General features: G+C 39.1%; 1 protein-coding gene across 1 annotated transcript; it reads right to left on the bottom strand.

Moving 5' to 3' along the window:
• Positions 1 to 10,253: 10,253 nt before the first annotated feature.
• On the bottom strand, positions 10,254 to 16,875 carry LOC104874097 (cyclin-G2). The gene is given in 8 exon segments (XM_010641071.2): positions 10,254 to 10,398; positions 11,537 to 11,742; positions 14,019 to 14,118; positions 14,199 to 14,276; positions 14,442 to 14,542; positions 14,544 to 14,693; positions 15,989 to 16,126; positions 16,738 to 16,875. Coding segments are annotated over 8 exon segments (1,035 nt in total). The 3' UTR covers positions 10,254 to 10,274.
• Positions 16,876 to 17,559: the final 684 nt, after the last annotated feature.

Genomic DNA, 17,559 nt, shown 5'->3' with positions numbered 1-17,559 from the left:
TATAGCCAATATTTCTGGTGTGTGTAGCAGGCATTGCTGCAAATTCTTTAGCAGACATCATCTCATTAAATTCAAGGTAGTGTGGCAAAGGCTGTATTCAGGGGCTGAATTCAGGGTGCACAATGTTTGTTAGGGAGGTCCTGGAGATCAGCACCAATGCAAGGGAAGAAAGCATGGACAGAGAGAAAGGATGGGGCACAGTGCAAGACCAACAATATCTGCAGGGGCTGAAGCAAAGCTCTGGGGACAATGACACATTTGGATTGTGCTCTGTTGGACCAGAGGGACCAGGCCTTTACACCTCCTCCCAGCTCTGTCATTAGATGGGGTCTCCCGGGGCAGGGTCTCTAAAGCTGGGGTATCACTGCATCCCTCACAGGTAGCTACTGTTATTAACCCCTTTGGACAGATGTAGAAACGGGCACAAACGCTTTTGGTTAACAGCCCACCTGGTGAGTTAGTGGCCAAACCTGAACCCAAATCCTGACGGAGTAGTGCAGAGCCTGTATCCATCCTCACTACACCTTACTCTTGTATAAGGGCCACATTCTTCAGAAAGAGCCACATAAATGGAACAGTGGGCTGTGGCCTCCCACATACCCTTCAATGCTTAGGAGAGGGTGAATTGCACTGTGCATGCATGGAAGCTTAGCTTTATAAACTATGAACTTCTGTAACCAAAAACAGAAAAGACATAGGCATAATTACGAACACATAAAAAAGTGTTGGGAAACTTTTACCCAGCATCATGTGAGGCTCCTCGAAGGACAAAAGGAAGCTGATCCTGTGGTCTCTGACAGTTTAGGCAAGAGGATAAGCCACAGACACCGAAGCAATGACTGGCAGCATGGCAGAGCACAGATGAGTATAGGGTGATTGCTGTGTTGAAGAATAATCCATTAGGCAAAGGTCTGGAAAACCCCTAACAAATGGCCCTTCCTCATTACAAAGTTCACCTTTGTTGACACTAAGTGACTTTGGGTCTTGCCACCAGGATACTGACAAGTATGAAATATAATCTCTGTGTAAAAAAACGAGATGTACAGGGATTCAGAAAGGCCCACAGGCCTGAGTTCTACAAGGTTTTCAGGGCAAATTAAACTTCCTGGCTTTGAGGCTGGGGTATAGCTCAGTGGCTGTGTCACCCTGGATGGGTTCTGAGCAGGACTCCACAGAGGAGACAGGGCCCTCAACTCTCCCCTCCCCCTCTGGTATGGTTTATATCTAGATGTCCCTGCAAGGGCCCTTGTGCTCATAGGTGGGGCTTTAGGAGGTGACTGAATCATGGGGACCTGAAACTCACCTATAAGGATTAGTCCACTGATGAGTTTATGGCCCAATGTGATGGTAGGAGGTGAAGCCTGGCTGAAGGAAGTGTGTCACCAGGGGTATGGCCTGGAAGAACATATCTCCCTTCCTCCTCCTTTGATATCTCTGCTTCCTGTCTACCATGCCACCATGCCTTGGAGCCAGCCCACTATGGACTGAAACCTCTTCAAACTGTGAGCCAAAATAAACCTTTCCTCCCCACAGTTTTGGGTGTTGGATATTCTTGGCAACAAGAAAGTTACTAAGACACTCTCCCACGGAGTAGGCTCCTGACTTGCGATACAAATTGCAGGACTCAAGAGTGAGAGGCACAGGCCAATTTTCTACGCAGAATCAAAGAGGTGGACACTCAGAAAGCAGTGTGGATAGTCAAGAGGTGAAGCACGTTTGGTCTAGGGCTGGGGGTATTTATGAGCCCTTGCTGGTGTCCTTGGGATGGATGTCTAGACAGTGGTGGTGACCCTACAGCATGCGTGCCACTGCAGGCTGTTTGTATCATTGAAAGCTCTAAAAGGTTCGCCATTACTGGTCTAGGAAGTGTGATCCTAGTGGTCTGTCAGGTTACATGTTAATGGGTACATTAAAACAAAAACCATTTGTATGTTGGAAGTTTAGAGATATGGTACCCGATAAATAGCACTGTTCTCTTGAGGGTGAGATTGAAAGAATAGCATAAGACTAATTTACACTTATTGTATCTTTAAACTTTAGGCATTTATGTATAAGAACCCTGAAAGGGAAAAACAGGCTTAGAAGAAAAAAAAAAAAAAAAAGCATTGTAACGTTGGGTAATTTTGTGCTCCCTAAAGCTGCAGTTTTCTTAGAAGAACTTTGGGGTTTTTTGGGGTTTTGTTTGTTTGTTTGTTTTGTTTTGTTTGTTTTTCTTGGAGACAGGTTCTCACTATGTACTTCAGGCTGGCTCTGAACTCACTATGTAGTCCAGGCTGGACTCGAACTCACAGCCATCACCCTGCCTCAGCCTAGTGAGTACTGGAATCACAGGCATGTGCCACCACACTTGGCTCAAAAGATTTTTTTAATTTTAATTACCTTGTCTCTTTTTTATCTACATTTTATTTTCTATCCTGCCTCAGTAGAGTGGGTGCTGAGCATACACTAGGCCCTTGGTTTGATTCCTAGTACCAAACCAAACCAAACCCATTTTGATGAGTCCTTATTCACAGTGCCACTAGACTGCCTCAGATTTTAACATTATTGTTCTAATCTGGCTCTTGAATAAGTAAAGACTTTTCAATTCTATATCTTAGTAACTTTTTCTTTATATGGAAGAGAACAAGGGTGTTAAAAATAGAACAGAACGGTGTACTTTTATTTGACTGGAATTTTGAGTAGGATTTTCTTTATATACATTTCTGTTATTCATTCAACAACTGTTTGGATATCATCCACTACTGAGTAGGAGTTTAGCATGATGGTTCACAGCATAGTGGTTGTCAGGCAGCCTTGGTTTGACTTATAGCCCTACCGCTTAGTAGACCTGTGTGAAGGAACTTAACTTTTCTAATCCTTAGTTTTATTTTACATATGATGAAACTAATAGCAAGACTCATCAAATAGCCTTGTGGTAAGTACTAATAATTCATGTATAAGCCCTAGGACATAAGTGGCCAGTGAAGTTACTTGTTAATTGTGATAAAGCAGCAGCAACAAGAAGGCCATGGGCTAAATACTGCTGGGCACCAGGCATTCAACAAAGAACAAAGTAGACAAAGAACCCCGGCTTTCATGTGGCAGACAAAAGCAGATAAGATATAAAGATCCCAATGATGAATGAAACTGTACTGTATATTTAAAAAGTACCAATAAATTCAATAAAAAAGAAAAGAAAACATTAAGGTACACATAGGGTTTTGTGGAAACCCATATCACTGACAAGGAGAGAGAGCAACGTCACGAAGTTCCCATAAGGCATCTTGGAAGAAAATGTAACCACAATGCTTAAAACTGTTTTGCTGTCAATTGCTGGGTTCCATCACTAGACTAAGGTTCCTGAAAGCAAAGGCATTGTGAGTTGTGCTTAGTAGGTAGCAAATCCTACACGTGGTACCTGGCATATAAGAGACATTCAGACATCTGGTGAGTGAATGGACAAGGGAAGAAATGAGTGAAGGAAGGACTCCTGAGGTGATTAAGTAAGAGTTTGCCAGACAAGGGTGAGTGTTACAGTATGGGTCTGAAATGTCCCTGCAAAGTCTCATGTGTTTGTAAGGTGATTGGATTAAGAGAGTGCTATGCTCTATATTCATCCCTAGATTGGTCCACTGATGGGTTCATAGCTGCCTTGCTGTTAGAAGGTTGGAGTCTGCTCAGAGGAGGCAGGTCACTTGTGGGTGTGACTTATCTCCTTCTTCAGTTCTGCTTTTCTGTCCACTTCCTGGCCACTATGACATAAGCACATTTCCTCCACCCAGGCCCTTCTACCATGCTGTTTCTGCTCTGAAGCCAGCCTACCACAAACTGTAACCATAAGCCAGAATAAACCTTCTCTCCTTTAAGATGTGGGATTGGATATTTTGCCCTATGAATGAGAAAATGATTAAGACACAGGGTGTCCCAGCCAGAAAAAAATGTGTGCATGAGTTGCTGAAGTTAAAGGCATGGCGAGTGGAGGGGGCAGAGATGCAGGGAGGTTGGGAAGCACACATACATGGATGCCATGAGAAGCAGGTACCACTCGAGGAGGGCCTTCTAAATCATGGTAATCATAAAAAAACCATCAAGGATTTTCATTAAAAGCAAGCTCTATCTAACCAGTGTGTGTTTTTAAGTTCAATCTTTATTCTAAGCCACAAATAATTCAAATCCATTTTTCAAAAATATAAATTATAAATCTCACCACTCACAGATAATCACTATTTGACCATGAATAACAAGCAATCTGTCTCAGTTATCTTCTACTGTAAAACAAACCACCCCAAAACCTATTGCCTTAAAACAATGACTTCTTATTTCTCCTGAGTCTGTGGGTTGATTGGGGTCAGCTATGTGGCTCCTCCACTGTGGTGCAGTGGAGAGTACAGAAGTATTCATTGGGAACTCAAACCACCCAAGATGGTCTCTCATCTCAAGAGCTTCTCTGCATTTGGTCTCTCATCTTTCAATAATCCAGCTGGATGTTCCCTGGAGAGGGTTCTGAACGTACTGTAGTTCATGAGTGAATGTAGCTTTTTGTATCTTTCAATGGGCAGGAGTTGCAAAACACTCTAGAAAAAGTAATCTTTGTAGCATAGGCATTTGTTGTTAAAACTGAAAGGCCTGGAACTTTCCTAAGAGAAAGATAGGAGACAGTGAGAGTAGTTTGGTTTTGCTGTCTGTGTGCAACAGAAAACCAGTGTTATTAACGTGCCTCAGCACTGTCACTTTTCAAACCTTTTGTCACTTTTCAGGGTGGCAGTGTAAACTTGGAAGGGGGCAGTTCTGGATTTTGAAGTTGGAAATGTAAAATACTAATTAGAGTCAATGTCCAGGTTTATTTTATTCTACCATTTTAACAGTGAGAGAAGGAATAACAAGGCTCATACTTTCAGGAAAGGGGAAACTACAGATCTAACAACTAGAGAGTCTTAATGTCTTTAGCCCACAGTTTACTTTGCATCAACGTCTTAGCATTGACTGGTCGTAATGGGTGTATGTGGTTAGATCTCACATGGCATGTAACTGTTAGGTTGCAGGAATGGTAACCAACTCTCAAACGTCCTCCGTGTGCATCTTGCCACAGGCTGTGAAAAGCATTAGCATAGGTGACCACTTGGTTTTGAACTTACTTCATTGTGAGGATGCGTGTTTCATCAGACATGGTGGCAGGTTACTACCACAGTTTACAATCTACCTGCTCATTATCTTCTTTGGTCTGCTCTGAGAGCCGCCTCCAGTGTTAGGTGCATTCCGTGCTACACACACTGGGAGTGCAGCCCCTAACAGATCTCTGCTGCAGAGCCCTAATTCTGTGTGTTTTGTGAATTTCCACTTCAGGCCTCTACATATTGGAAAATAATGAGATATCTTTGTCTTCACTGAACTTCATGGGAATCCACCCTCGCAACCTAATGCATAAAACCTTACTTAGGAATTCTCCCCTATACCACCCTGCCGTGGATGCGATCGGACAGTGATAAGGATAGGGATTCTTTACAATTGTTCTGAAGGGAGGAAAGATTGACGGCACTGTCACCCCACCTGTAAATGTTCAGGTGACATCCACCCCTAACCCTCAGCCCCTGCCAATCTTTAAAAGCAAATTCAGGGAGGGTTTTTTTTGTTTTGTTTTGTTTTGTTTTGGTACTGGGTATTGAACTCGGGTCCTTGTGCTTACGAGGCAGGCCACCAAAGCACTGAGCTCAATCCCCGGCCCATGGGTGGTTTTATGTAAACACTTCATACAGTCTAGTCTCATAATGGTGCTTCCAGCATCAGTGTAGCATGGGAAAGGAAGCGTATGGACAGGTGGAATCTGCGTTTCCGAGTGGTGAAATGTGATGACACCTCTTCCTCTGTAACTTGAAATCAAAACTATCAGATTTTTTTATAATTTAAGGAAGGTGAAGTTAGGGGACTAGAAACTTTAAATCGGCCTCTTCAAACCAGTTTGTTGGGATTTTATAGCTAAAATTCTATATATAATTTAACTAATATGTAAATTGTAATAAAAATATTTGCCATTAGTAAATGTTAAAAAATAATAATCCAGCTGTAGCTCCTTTGCAGCATGGTGACTGGCTTCCAGGAGGGACAAAAGGACTACTGTTAGCCTAGTCTTGAACATGTACCTAATTTCTTGCACTTTTATAGGCAAAGCCAATCACAAGGGCAGCCAAAGTTCAAGGGAGACAAAATTCCATTAATTGATGGAAAGAGCAAGTATACCAGGGATGGGAAACTCATCGGCTGTCATATGAAGAAACTACCAAACAATCTGACTTCCTAAACACAAAGATAGTTGTTGATCATTTCTGGTACTAATTAGAAAAATGAAGGAAATAAAAAAAAGAAAAGAAACATGGAGCTCAAAAGTGACAAATTCAAGTTTATTGTCTTAATCCACATAAAAATTTAAGTGGATTGTATAAAGTGACAGTTTGCATGTGTGGTGGGAGAGATGGTATGTAAGGGGTACAACATATCGGAGTAGAAATGAAAGGAACTGAAAGAAAAAGGCAGAGCCCAGAACCATGAAAATGGTTAAAGTTATTATTAAGTGTTTAGCCAATGCCTCTATAGTCAACTTGGTATTAGCTCTGGGTGTGACAGAGAATTGAAAGATTTTATTTGTCCAGTCTTGATTCCTGGAGATAAAGGGTCAAATGGAGAAATGGGCTGGCACACTACTCCACCATGCACTACAGTAGGAGTAGCAAAGCAAACACACCATATCCTAAGAAGTAACAACACCAAAACTACGAAGCCAACTCTTATGAAGTAACACCAAATGACTAACGAAGAACGAAGCCAAAGTCCTTCTCACCCTCGAATCATAATGAACTGGATGCCCGAGTCTAAACTTTATTCATTTCAGTCATAGCAAAACGGGTAGGAATGACCAGGCTCCTGGACAAGTCCCTAACAATGCCTAAAGAAAGAGGATCTCTCAATTTGTATCTCTTCCTCAACTTCACTCTCTGCTGTGTGGTTCCTCCACTGTGGTGCAGCTGAGGATACCGAAGTTACCTCTCCTGGATTTTTGTTCAGATTTGTTGCTCGTCTGCATTCTACATCTTTATAGTCTCCAGTCCATCTTCGGCATAGCCGCCACAGTTATCTTTAACATACATCTTTTTTTAGCTCTAGGGAATAGCAAGGAAAGACAAATCAGAGACAGGTGTAGACCAGAAAGACTTGTAGCCCCACATAGATTTTCACCTGATTTCATTAGGGCCTATTTTTTTCAGGACAGTTAAAATTTTCAAAGGCTATGTAGACAGCAAAGTAGAGATCAGGAATAAGCCTGGAATGAGACCTCACTGAGATACTTAAGTAACCTCACTGATACAGATTGTGACACAGGTCTAATTCAAGACACTGGCAAAAGAAGGTGGAGACTGAGAAAAAGAGATCTAAACAAAATCATTATGATAGAAGCTGGTGATTGTCCAGTAAACAGGCCGAAGGAGATAAGGATTATCACATAAGGTAATGACTTGAGCAGGTCTTTTTTCACCAACATAGACATACAGGAAAAACAAGTTTAGAAGTAATCAAAACTTCCAAGTAGAACGCCTAGTTTTGAATAAATAGGGAGGGAGCTCAGTAATAAGGTCTAAACTAACTATACTAAAAATCAGATAAAGAAGCCATGGACAGATTCACCTAGAAAAATCATCTAATGAGGAAACCAATACTCCCTTGGAAGAACTGAAGAGGGTCACAAGATTTAAAAAGCCACAAATAAACTTTACATCTTAAATCAAAATCAGAAAGCCAAATATATTTCCCACCACCAAAACTGTTCAAGAGAAAGGTCATCCTCAAGCAGAGATTCTCCACTGGGAGATTAGGAAAACATGCCCATATTTTCAGGAAGAAAGAGGTATTACATGAAAACTCTTCAGTATACCTGATTTTCTAACCAACTAGCGAAAACTTATCTCCACAAAAATCAAACTAGATGGAATACTTACACAAAAACAAAGAACACTTGCAAAATAACCTAAGACTTATGCCTGGAGGTTGGTGGGTGTGGTGAAGTAATGGGCAATTTGCAACAACCAGCTGAACTCAATTAGTGTGGTCTGGGAGTGGAGGATCCACCTGAAGATTGTTGCCAGTAGCCATAAAAAGTGGACTAGAGGGCCTGTTGATTTACTAGAAGCTTGCTGGCAGATGGTTTTCCTGATTTGAACTTGGCTGTTCTCATCCCAGGAGCTCAGGACCTCGCTGTCCCTGGGAATGGCTGCTACTTTCATCAGGGGAGCTCTGATCTTCACCATGAGCATCACTTTCTGGCTCCAATGAGGATCCCTCAGCTTGGTGGCACAGATCCTTTATCTCACCAGCACAGATTTTCTGGCCACTGGCCTTGGACCTTCAAGTGAAAATCCTCAATACAAACAAGCATGAAACACTGCTGTGGGCTTTAAGCCACTGGCTGGATTCAAGGAGGACAGTGTGTTGGACTCTAAGCCTTTACCTGGACTTGTGTGGGGAAACTGCTGGGACCTAGGCCCTCAGTTAATTGTTTTGGGCTTCTAGCATGCAGTTAATCTCTTGCACTCATTTGCATTTGACCTTTGGGTAATTATCACAAAATAATCTGTGTCCTGTATGTATTCCCTTGCCAAATCCCGCTAACAGCAGGGCCCTATTACCTTTACATATTTGGTTTGTCCCAAGAAAAACTGTTCAGCTCTGCCATTCTGAACATTCCAGACTACTTGATACCTGTTGCCTTTCACTATAAATGAATAGGCATTCAAGTTAATAGTCTCTGAGAGCTTGCTTGATAAGAGTCCATCCCAGAAAGAGGTGAATTCTCAAGTGACAGATCATTTTCAGTAAGGTTAAGGGCCAAACTATGGCGAGGAATTTGTTGCTTAGAGAACTTGTGGTAGAAGGCTTAGAGGCACTGCAGCTGCACTTTTCATGGAAACACAGCAAGCTGAGCAGGCGGAGAAGCTCAGTAGTAGAGATCTTGCCAAATTTGCACAAATCCCTGGGTTCAATCCCCAGTACCACACCACACAAAAAATTAAAACAAAAATATTAAAAATACGTAGTTACAAGCAAGGAGAATTCAACTTTTTATTTTGAATTATTATCTATTATCACTTCAAAAAGGCCCACTCTGGAAAACATCCAATGGACATTGACTTACCAGTAAAAAAAGTCAATGTCTGATTAAAACACTGGATACACAATAAATTATATTTACATGCAACAACTAGACTAACACACAGTAAAAAAATACAGTATTTTATGTACACTTTTAAAGATTTACACTTTCATATACAGTTTATAAAGTTAAAAATTCTCTGAACAAAATTTTATGTGTACAGTTTATCTATTCCCATTCTCATGGCTGTGTCACCACAGATTTGCTTAAGACTGTAATACTACAAATACTTCAGTTCTTTTCACTTCACAGTCAAATCTTGCACCCATACATTAATACATATTATTTCTGAAACGTGAATTACAAAGAAAATAAAATATAATCATGCATTTTTAATAAGAAAATGATAAAATATGCTACTAAATCAACATTTGTCAATTCCACCGTTCTCTAGCTCTGTTCAACTTTCTGTACTGCTCTCATACAGGTACATGCAAAACTAGCAGATTATGAATTTTTTAAACATTAAAATACTATAGTCTGACAATACTTAGGCAGTAAGAATGCAACTATCTACTCGCCCTAGCCTGGCAATTATTTCTGCTTTAGCAGAAACCTCAGTTAGGACACTATGCACTAAATTCACAGAGATGTCATTATTGTAATTCCTAAATATATGGGATATGCATCCGATAGTACACTGATCATTTAAAAAACAACAAAATAGGTGTTTGACATTAAAGGGTACTGTAGAATCTGTTCTGAGAATAGAAGGGGAAGGAAATCTAATATAAACCATTTAAGGATTATCCATCATCCCTGTAAGGAAGCACTTGTATAGCCCCCCATGTGTTGAATAAAGACACCTGAAGGCTTTATAAGAAGTTTAGGCTACACTATTCATCTTTAAAAATCCTGAAAAGTAACAAAGGTATCAGCACCTTCCCTTCTCTCCCAAGTAGCTAAAGATCAACAAGAAAAATAAAGTGCCAAGGTCTAAAGTACTGTTTAACTGTTTGGAGGCACTAACCCATTTGATGGCTTAGGATTAAATATGGAAACAGGCCCGATCTGATCTGCTAATAAACAGAAGGTAGGTATTCCAGTCTATGTAATTCCTGCCTAGGTGGGTACATTCTGACACGAAACAATCAGAGCTTTAAGACGGAAAGCACAGCGTCTGTGCCACTTTGAAGTCGAAAAAGAAGGAGCACTCTTGATCACTGGGAGGAGAGCTGCCGAGGCTCTCTTCTCCACAACTCATATCTTCACAAGAGTCCTCACTGCAGGGAAAAGAGACAATAGAGGGTCTTGTTACAATGCAGAGATTTTACAGACAACATGAAACTAAAACTGCTAGAGTCTATGAGTATCTCTCTAGTCTTACATGTATGGAGTCAAAAATTAATCTTTATTTTATACAGCTTCATTTTATGCAGCCAAATTTCTTTTATAAAGACTTCTAAAAGTGAAGTCTACAGCACTTTCGTTAGAAAATTCAGATTTTTAAGAGGTTTATACAAATTACAATTTGCCAAACTACTTGCGTACCAATTAATCCTAGCAGCACTAACTGCAGAAATCTAATTTAAATGCGAGCTGCCAGGGATTTAGCTCAGTGGTTCTGCCGCCTACCTTGCAAGCACAAGGACCCAAGTTCGATCTCTGGTACCAAAAAACAAACAAACAAACAAAAACAAAAACTATAGTGTATCTAAACGCAAGCTTCTAGCATTTCTTCTAGCACCCATGGTCTAATTAAATGTCTTTACTGTATCAGTAATTACATCACTGACCCTCTCGAACACTCAAGCAAGAAACTAGCAAGCTATGAAAAAGGAACTTGTGGTCCTATATCTGAAGTGTGTAAGACAGTCAAATTTACTAAAATTAAATAATCCACTTTACAAACAAAATCATTAAAGTCTGAAATCACAACATCCGGCAAAACTATATGAACATCTATGAAGTCTTCCCTATCGATGGTGATGGTTCTCAAATATTCCAGTTACCTACCCCCACACAGCACAATGTTAGAAATTCTGGCTAACCTAAAAAGCCCAAAACTCTCTTTTAGTTGGTGGTTTTGTTTTGGTTTTTTCAGACAGGGTCTCAATATACATAGTTCAGGCTGGCCTTGAACTCATGGCTATCTTCCTGCCTCAGCCTCCCAAGTGCTAGAATTACTGGCATGCGCCACTACGGCCAACTATGGTTTTGTTTTTTAACTGAACCATATTTCAAAGACCAAGGAAAATGAGAAGACAGACAAAAGGAGGGGATCATGTAAGTTACTACCTACTGTAACAAAACCTGGTTAATTTGCCCACCTGAAGGAATGACATCCACTAGATAACGGACATTCCCCAATACCTTATTTTATAGTATTCCACAGTTCTTTGAGTATATAAACCTGCTTACCTTTCGCTTCCATCAAAACAGCCCCCATCAGGGAGAGTTGGCAGCTCCGGAACACTGTAGTAACTGCTGTGGAGGTTCTGGGCGGTGCACCTTGAAACAATCCAAACCAACTTCTTAAGATCTGGTTTGCAACACTCTGGTGAAGAATATTCAGCTAGGCATTTAGAAACTAACTCCTTCCAATAAAAGAACTCGGTGACATTAATCTAAAAAAAATTTAATAAAGAAGTTACAGCAATGGTTCTCAAACCTTGATGCACCTTAGAACCACCACAAGATCTGCAAAACACACTGATGGCTGGCTCCCACTTTAGGGTTTAAATGGTAGAAGTTAAACCCAGGTTTCACAAGCTTTTAAAGTTCTTCAGGTGAATTTAATGTGCATTACAGCCAAAATTTAGATCTCACTGGTTTAGAAGACAGAATTATAATTTATATTGGATTCAATACACAGAGAAAGACTATTCTAACAGAAAACACTAACCCACTAACACCATGTCTATTAATAAAGCAACTAGCGAATATATTCTTTAACTGTCTAGATTCAAAGGAATTTATTATCTTGGTTACAGAATCTAAAGAAATGTTTAGACTGCTAACAATGTAAATTTATATTGTAATACCAGATATAGACTAAAGAAAAAAATGAATAACATGAGAGAAAAGGAAAGTCCCAAAAAGTAGTTCCTCCACCACTGGGGAATACCCCGGTTTATTTCATGGAGTCAATTTCCACTGAAGATGCTTTCATGTATCACTATCTTAAAAAGTTCAGATGAAAACAAAATTGTTATTAAAATAGAAGCTGTTATGTTACCAACAAAATGTTTTACAACCCATCTACTACTATAAACAGAAGACTTTTATACCATCTTGGCTTCTATTTCCAGAGTGCATCTATAGCTTAACACCTCCCAATGTGGCTCCTACCACCCCTTTTCTATCACCACTGAGGTATGTCCAATCACTTCCTGCAATTTTTTCTTTTTTCTTTTTCTTTGTTTTCTTTTCTTTTCTTTTCTTTTTTTTTTTTTTACCAGGGATCGAAGTCAGGACCTTGCTTTTGCAAAGCAGGTGGCAGAACCACTCAGCTAAATCCCCAGCCCTTCCTCCAATTTTCTTTATTCTGATCCTCTCATCAAAATTCAGTAATCCTGACCACTTCCTTCTTAAAACTGGTTTCCAACTTGACAGCATTCTTACCTAGATAGAATTCCCTTGGCACCTATGGGGAAAAAGGCCAATGATGAAAACTCCAGAACTTCAACTAACCCCTAAGACTCCGCACGTACTTATGGTTTCAGCATCCACTGCTTCATGAGAAATTCCAATCCTCAATCTCTTATCATGTTTTATTTTCTGAGTTTTTATTACAGACTGCCAAATGCTCACATAACATCCAAATACCTGGATATACAACCATCTAAAATCATACTTTTGTTCAATACAAATTTATTCCTGAGTTGCTTTCCATGATGCCAATATTCTCTCCATCACTGGATCCAAAATTGGCAATTCATAATTCCTTGCCTCATTCTCATGCTTGGCTTCCAAAACTATTTGAGGTGGCTACCCTTATTCCTGCATGTGACTACTGTATAGCATTCTATCTGAAAACCTACCCTAAAATGACTTGCCAAATCTGTATAGCCCACCAAATTTCTTTCTTGTTTTCTGTAGTACTGCAAATTGAGTCCAAGGCTTTTGCACTGAGATACATACCCAGCCCTTTTTCATTTCTGAGATGGGGTCTCAACTAAGTTGCTACATTGCCAAGACTGGGCTCAAACTCACAATCCTCCTGCTTCAGCCTCCTACACTACTAGGATTATAAGACCTGCATCACCATGCCCAGATATAGGCCATCGATTATGTCACTCTAAAAAATTCCTGAACTCCAACCTCTTGCTTCTCTTGACTTGCCCTATTTCTTCCCTAACCACCCCAAAGTACTTCCTATAGTCACTCTTTTCTGGCATTGTTAAATTTCATATTTCCCTTGACTATTAGTTTAACAAAAAGACTATGCTTTTATTTTATACTTTACAACTGTAAAAACTTACTCAGCTGACCTCCCTAAAAGGCTTACAAAGAGACACACTGCTATTATTTTGTTTATGCTACTACAGGTAAAGTGATGATTATTCAGCCCCATACATGGTATGATAGGATCCCATTTTATCCCTTTAGGGAACAGTGTCGATGTGGCAGGGTATTCGGCTGGATTACCACCTAGCATGAATATTGCAGAGACACCTACATGAACAGAGATGCTGGGCTAAGTGACAGAGCTCCCTTTACCTTAACAGTATTTGGGTCAAAGCTGCATTCTGAGAACTACCACACTTTAGACACACACACACACACACAGAATGTAAAAGAACCCCACAAAGTGTCACTTAAATGTTTAAGTTACTACAGAAAAAAACGGAAACATCAGGAAAAAATATTGTTTTAAAGAATAAGGAATGAAGATATTTACCGTGGAACGTTTTTTAACAAACAAGAGAATTTCCAGGAACTCAATGGATTTTAAAGTTTCCACTTCCAAATTAAGAAGGCACAAAGCTAAAACAGATGGCCAGAAAAAAAGTGAAAAAAGAAATGTTTTTTAAAAATTCAAAACAAAGTGAGACATACATCAGCAAGAAACAGACTTGCTTTTGCTTTTGAAAAGACAAGTCGGCAGTTGCAAGCTTTCAGCTGAGCTTCTAGTTTATCAAGGCTCAATATCTCTTTCCTATACAATAGGAAAAAAAGGCAAAGATTTAAACAATTTTAAAGATGCACCATTAAAAAGTCCAACATGAAAGTGTAGGCAATATCAAAATATAAATTTTATTGACGTTTACTGTTACTTATAGCAACACTGAAGTATGAAACTTTTATATTTAATCCCACTGACCTTTCTGAATTATGACAAAACACAATAGTATGGTATAAGTGCAAAAAGTTTAAGGCAGTAGTAGCTTCCAATTCATAGTGCAATGTTTCTGAAATTATTTTTTTCCATCCGTTTTATGTCAGAAGCAGTACATTTACACTGACTAATCCGGATCACATCATGAATGGATGGAATATTGTATTCTTCTTCAACTATTCTAGCAGCCAGCAAAAAACAACAGACTCTAATGCAGGATAAATGTTCAGGTTTCACCTGAAGAAAAAAGAAAAAGATTCTTTTAACAACTCTTACTTAGTTTTAACAAAGCAGAAGCTCAAAAGAATACTGTAATGATGCTTCTACATTTAAGACAGAAATCAAGCTGCTTCGAATACATGTATTTGTCCTTGTCCTTACCCACAACTATACCCATTTTTTACATTGCAGATCTTGCTGATTTCCCTTAAAACAAACAAAAAAAGGCTTTGTGAGTCTTTAAATTACTTAAATCAAAAATGCAGGTTAAAAAAATATTCAATGCAGGGGGCTGGGATTTAGCTCAGTGGCACTGCCTCAAAAGCGCAAGATCAAAAAAAAACAAAACAAAACAAACAAAAACAAAAACAAAAAAAACTGCAGGATCATGAGTTCGAATGCCTATACCAAAAAAAAAAAATTCAAAGCAGGTTCCAAAACTGTTTTGTAGCAGAATTTTATGCTTTGTATTTCAGACTTAAAAAGCTCAAAATAATATGATCTCTCTCAAAAGAATTCCTCTTTTAACACCAAAAAACAACAACAACAACAACAAAAAAGTCTTTGGATATAAAAACAATACTTCCCCCATTTTGCCTTTGTCTGCAGAAACCCGTACTTTATATAATGCTGCCCAAGAGATATACTACATCAGTTTGTGAAGCCCATGGGACATATGCAAAGCTGCCAGACAGATGGCTGTTATTTCTTCTCAGTGCCCCAACACTGACCCCACAGCTGACAGCAATCCTACTGGTGGAAGAACTACCACATTTTTCTAATAGTTGCTGGTGATTGTTAGTAAGACTGTAGCTCTCTGCCTTGAAAAGACAGCGCAAGCAGTGAGTCACCTTTAATATAGTTTTGTATTTCATTTGTCATGTTTTGGTATTTAAAACATCTAAGCTCCAAATGAAACCCAAGAAATGAAAATCTTACTTTGAAGATCATATATATGTACATGTGTGTGTATGTGTGTGTGTGTGTGTATATACACACACATATATATACATATACATATACATACACATGTATACGTATATGTATATATACACATATACAAAATAGTAGTCTTCCTTTTGTCACATCCTCCAAGAGAAAATATTTAAGAGGTACAACACACCCTACTTTACATACAAAATATAATTAACTTTATAGTTTTGAGTCCAGCATTAAGGATTACAATTCTGATAATTACAAAGGTTTATATATAAAACAGGCAGTATCTGATTCACTTGATAAATTATTGAACCCTATGTACCAGGCATTGGACATAGAAAAATGAAAATGTATTTTTAAACATAATTAAATACCTTCATAAGAGCCAGAAATCTGTCCAAAATATTGACAGCCAGGACAAAAGTTTCAGTGCAAGATCCAAAAAAGTTAGTTAAACTCCTCAAATCTTCTACTTTGGCATTTCTCAATCTTGAACACAAAGTGTTATCATTCTGCAACAAAAATCATGAGTCAAAGTTTATCATTTTCTTAGAACTAGATGAATACACAAATTCAATGAATAAAGTACTTTCCTCCTTTAATTTTCAATAATATGAAAAGAAGAGGTATATCAGCTAGGAAAGGCTGTATCAGATATAAAACGTAAATCACTGCTTCTTAAAAATATACGTCATAGAGATTTAGCAACTCACTATAAGGTAAACGTTTGCCATATTTCAGAGGGTTGTAGCAAACAGTATAATGCAACTCCCCTGAAAGAGAGGTAAGAGGATTCTTCACTCTTATTTTTCTAAAATCATTTAAGATCCTACTATAAATACTTCATAGGCAGAGGATAGGAAATGAACTGGTCTCCCACCCAGCATCTGTAGGTTAAGGGTGCCAACATTTGAAGAAACATTTCTCTATACTTATTATTTCCATTTCTGCTAACAAAAGCACAACCGCGTACAGTATAGAGATTATCTTAGATCATCAGAAAGACCAATTTTGGTATTTAGAGATTTGTTCAGGCCTTTAGTCTTGATTCAACTGGAGGTTGGGGGGCTGTGAGCCTCCCAGGCCTCAGGCTCTTGAGCAAGCCATCTGCCGGCGAACTCACCTCTGGGGTAGCCTCAATCAAGCTCAGCCCCTTTTCTTGAGGTTGGAATCTCTGTTCTTGTTCTAGGTAGAAGCTCAACAATCCGAGAAGCTGGACTCCTTCACGACCTGACAAGTACTCGGGCCCCCAATCCTTCATGTGCAGCAAAGACACCACAAACAGTTAAGAGAGGTAACAGGAGTGACCGGGACGGGGAGTAGGGCAGAATCTGGTGGCAATACCTCCAGGGAGGGGCGCCCCGGCATACCCTGGCTAGGAGCGGGTGAGGGAACCCGTCATATATGCTTCCCCCCACCTCTTTTCTTCTTTTTATCCTTTTTGTTTTTCTTTCTCTGATGCTGGGGATTAAACTCGGCATATTGTTCTGGCTAGGCAGGTGCAGCACTATTGAGCTCAATATCAGGCTTTACATTTCATATTTTTAAAATTTATCAATACATTAATTCTTGTCTCTATATGTTGGTCTACCAAATTGATGAGTTATTTTGGTTCTCATTTTCTTCACTTTTTTATTTGAGAACTTCTGAAATCTGTATATATGAGTAGTATGAAAAGGATTAAGGTCCATCTGTCATTTTCCTCGTTCATCTCTGCTTTCTACAAACTTCCTTTTCTGTCACTACAGCTTGTTTGGTTGGAGATTTGTTAAGATAAATGTTTTTATGTTATCAATATATCTTTGTACCTATTTTCTACTGATGACAAATATTAATTTTTAAGTAAATTTTATTATAACTGTACTTAATCATTAATATCATTTAGTATCTGGTACACATTACAAATTCTCCAACTCCTTCAAAGATGATATTTGTTTTTTTCTCA

The sequence above is a fragment of the Fukomys damarensis genome, unplaced genomic scaffold, assembly GCF_012274545.1.
Source record: "Fukomys damarensis isolate Sample0158 unplaced genomic scaffold, DMR_v1.0_HiC HiC_scaffold_73677, whole genome shotgun sequence".
Lineage (NCBI taxonomy): Eukaryota > Metazoa > Chordata > Mammalia > Rodentia > Bathyergidae > Fukomys > Fukomys damarensis.
The sequence above is the reverse complement of the archived record's forward strand: the minus strand, read 5'-3'. Positions and strand labels throughout refer to the sequence as shown.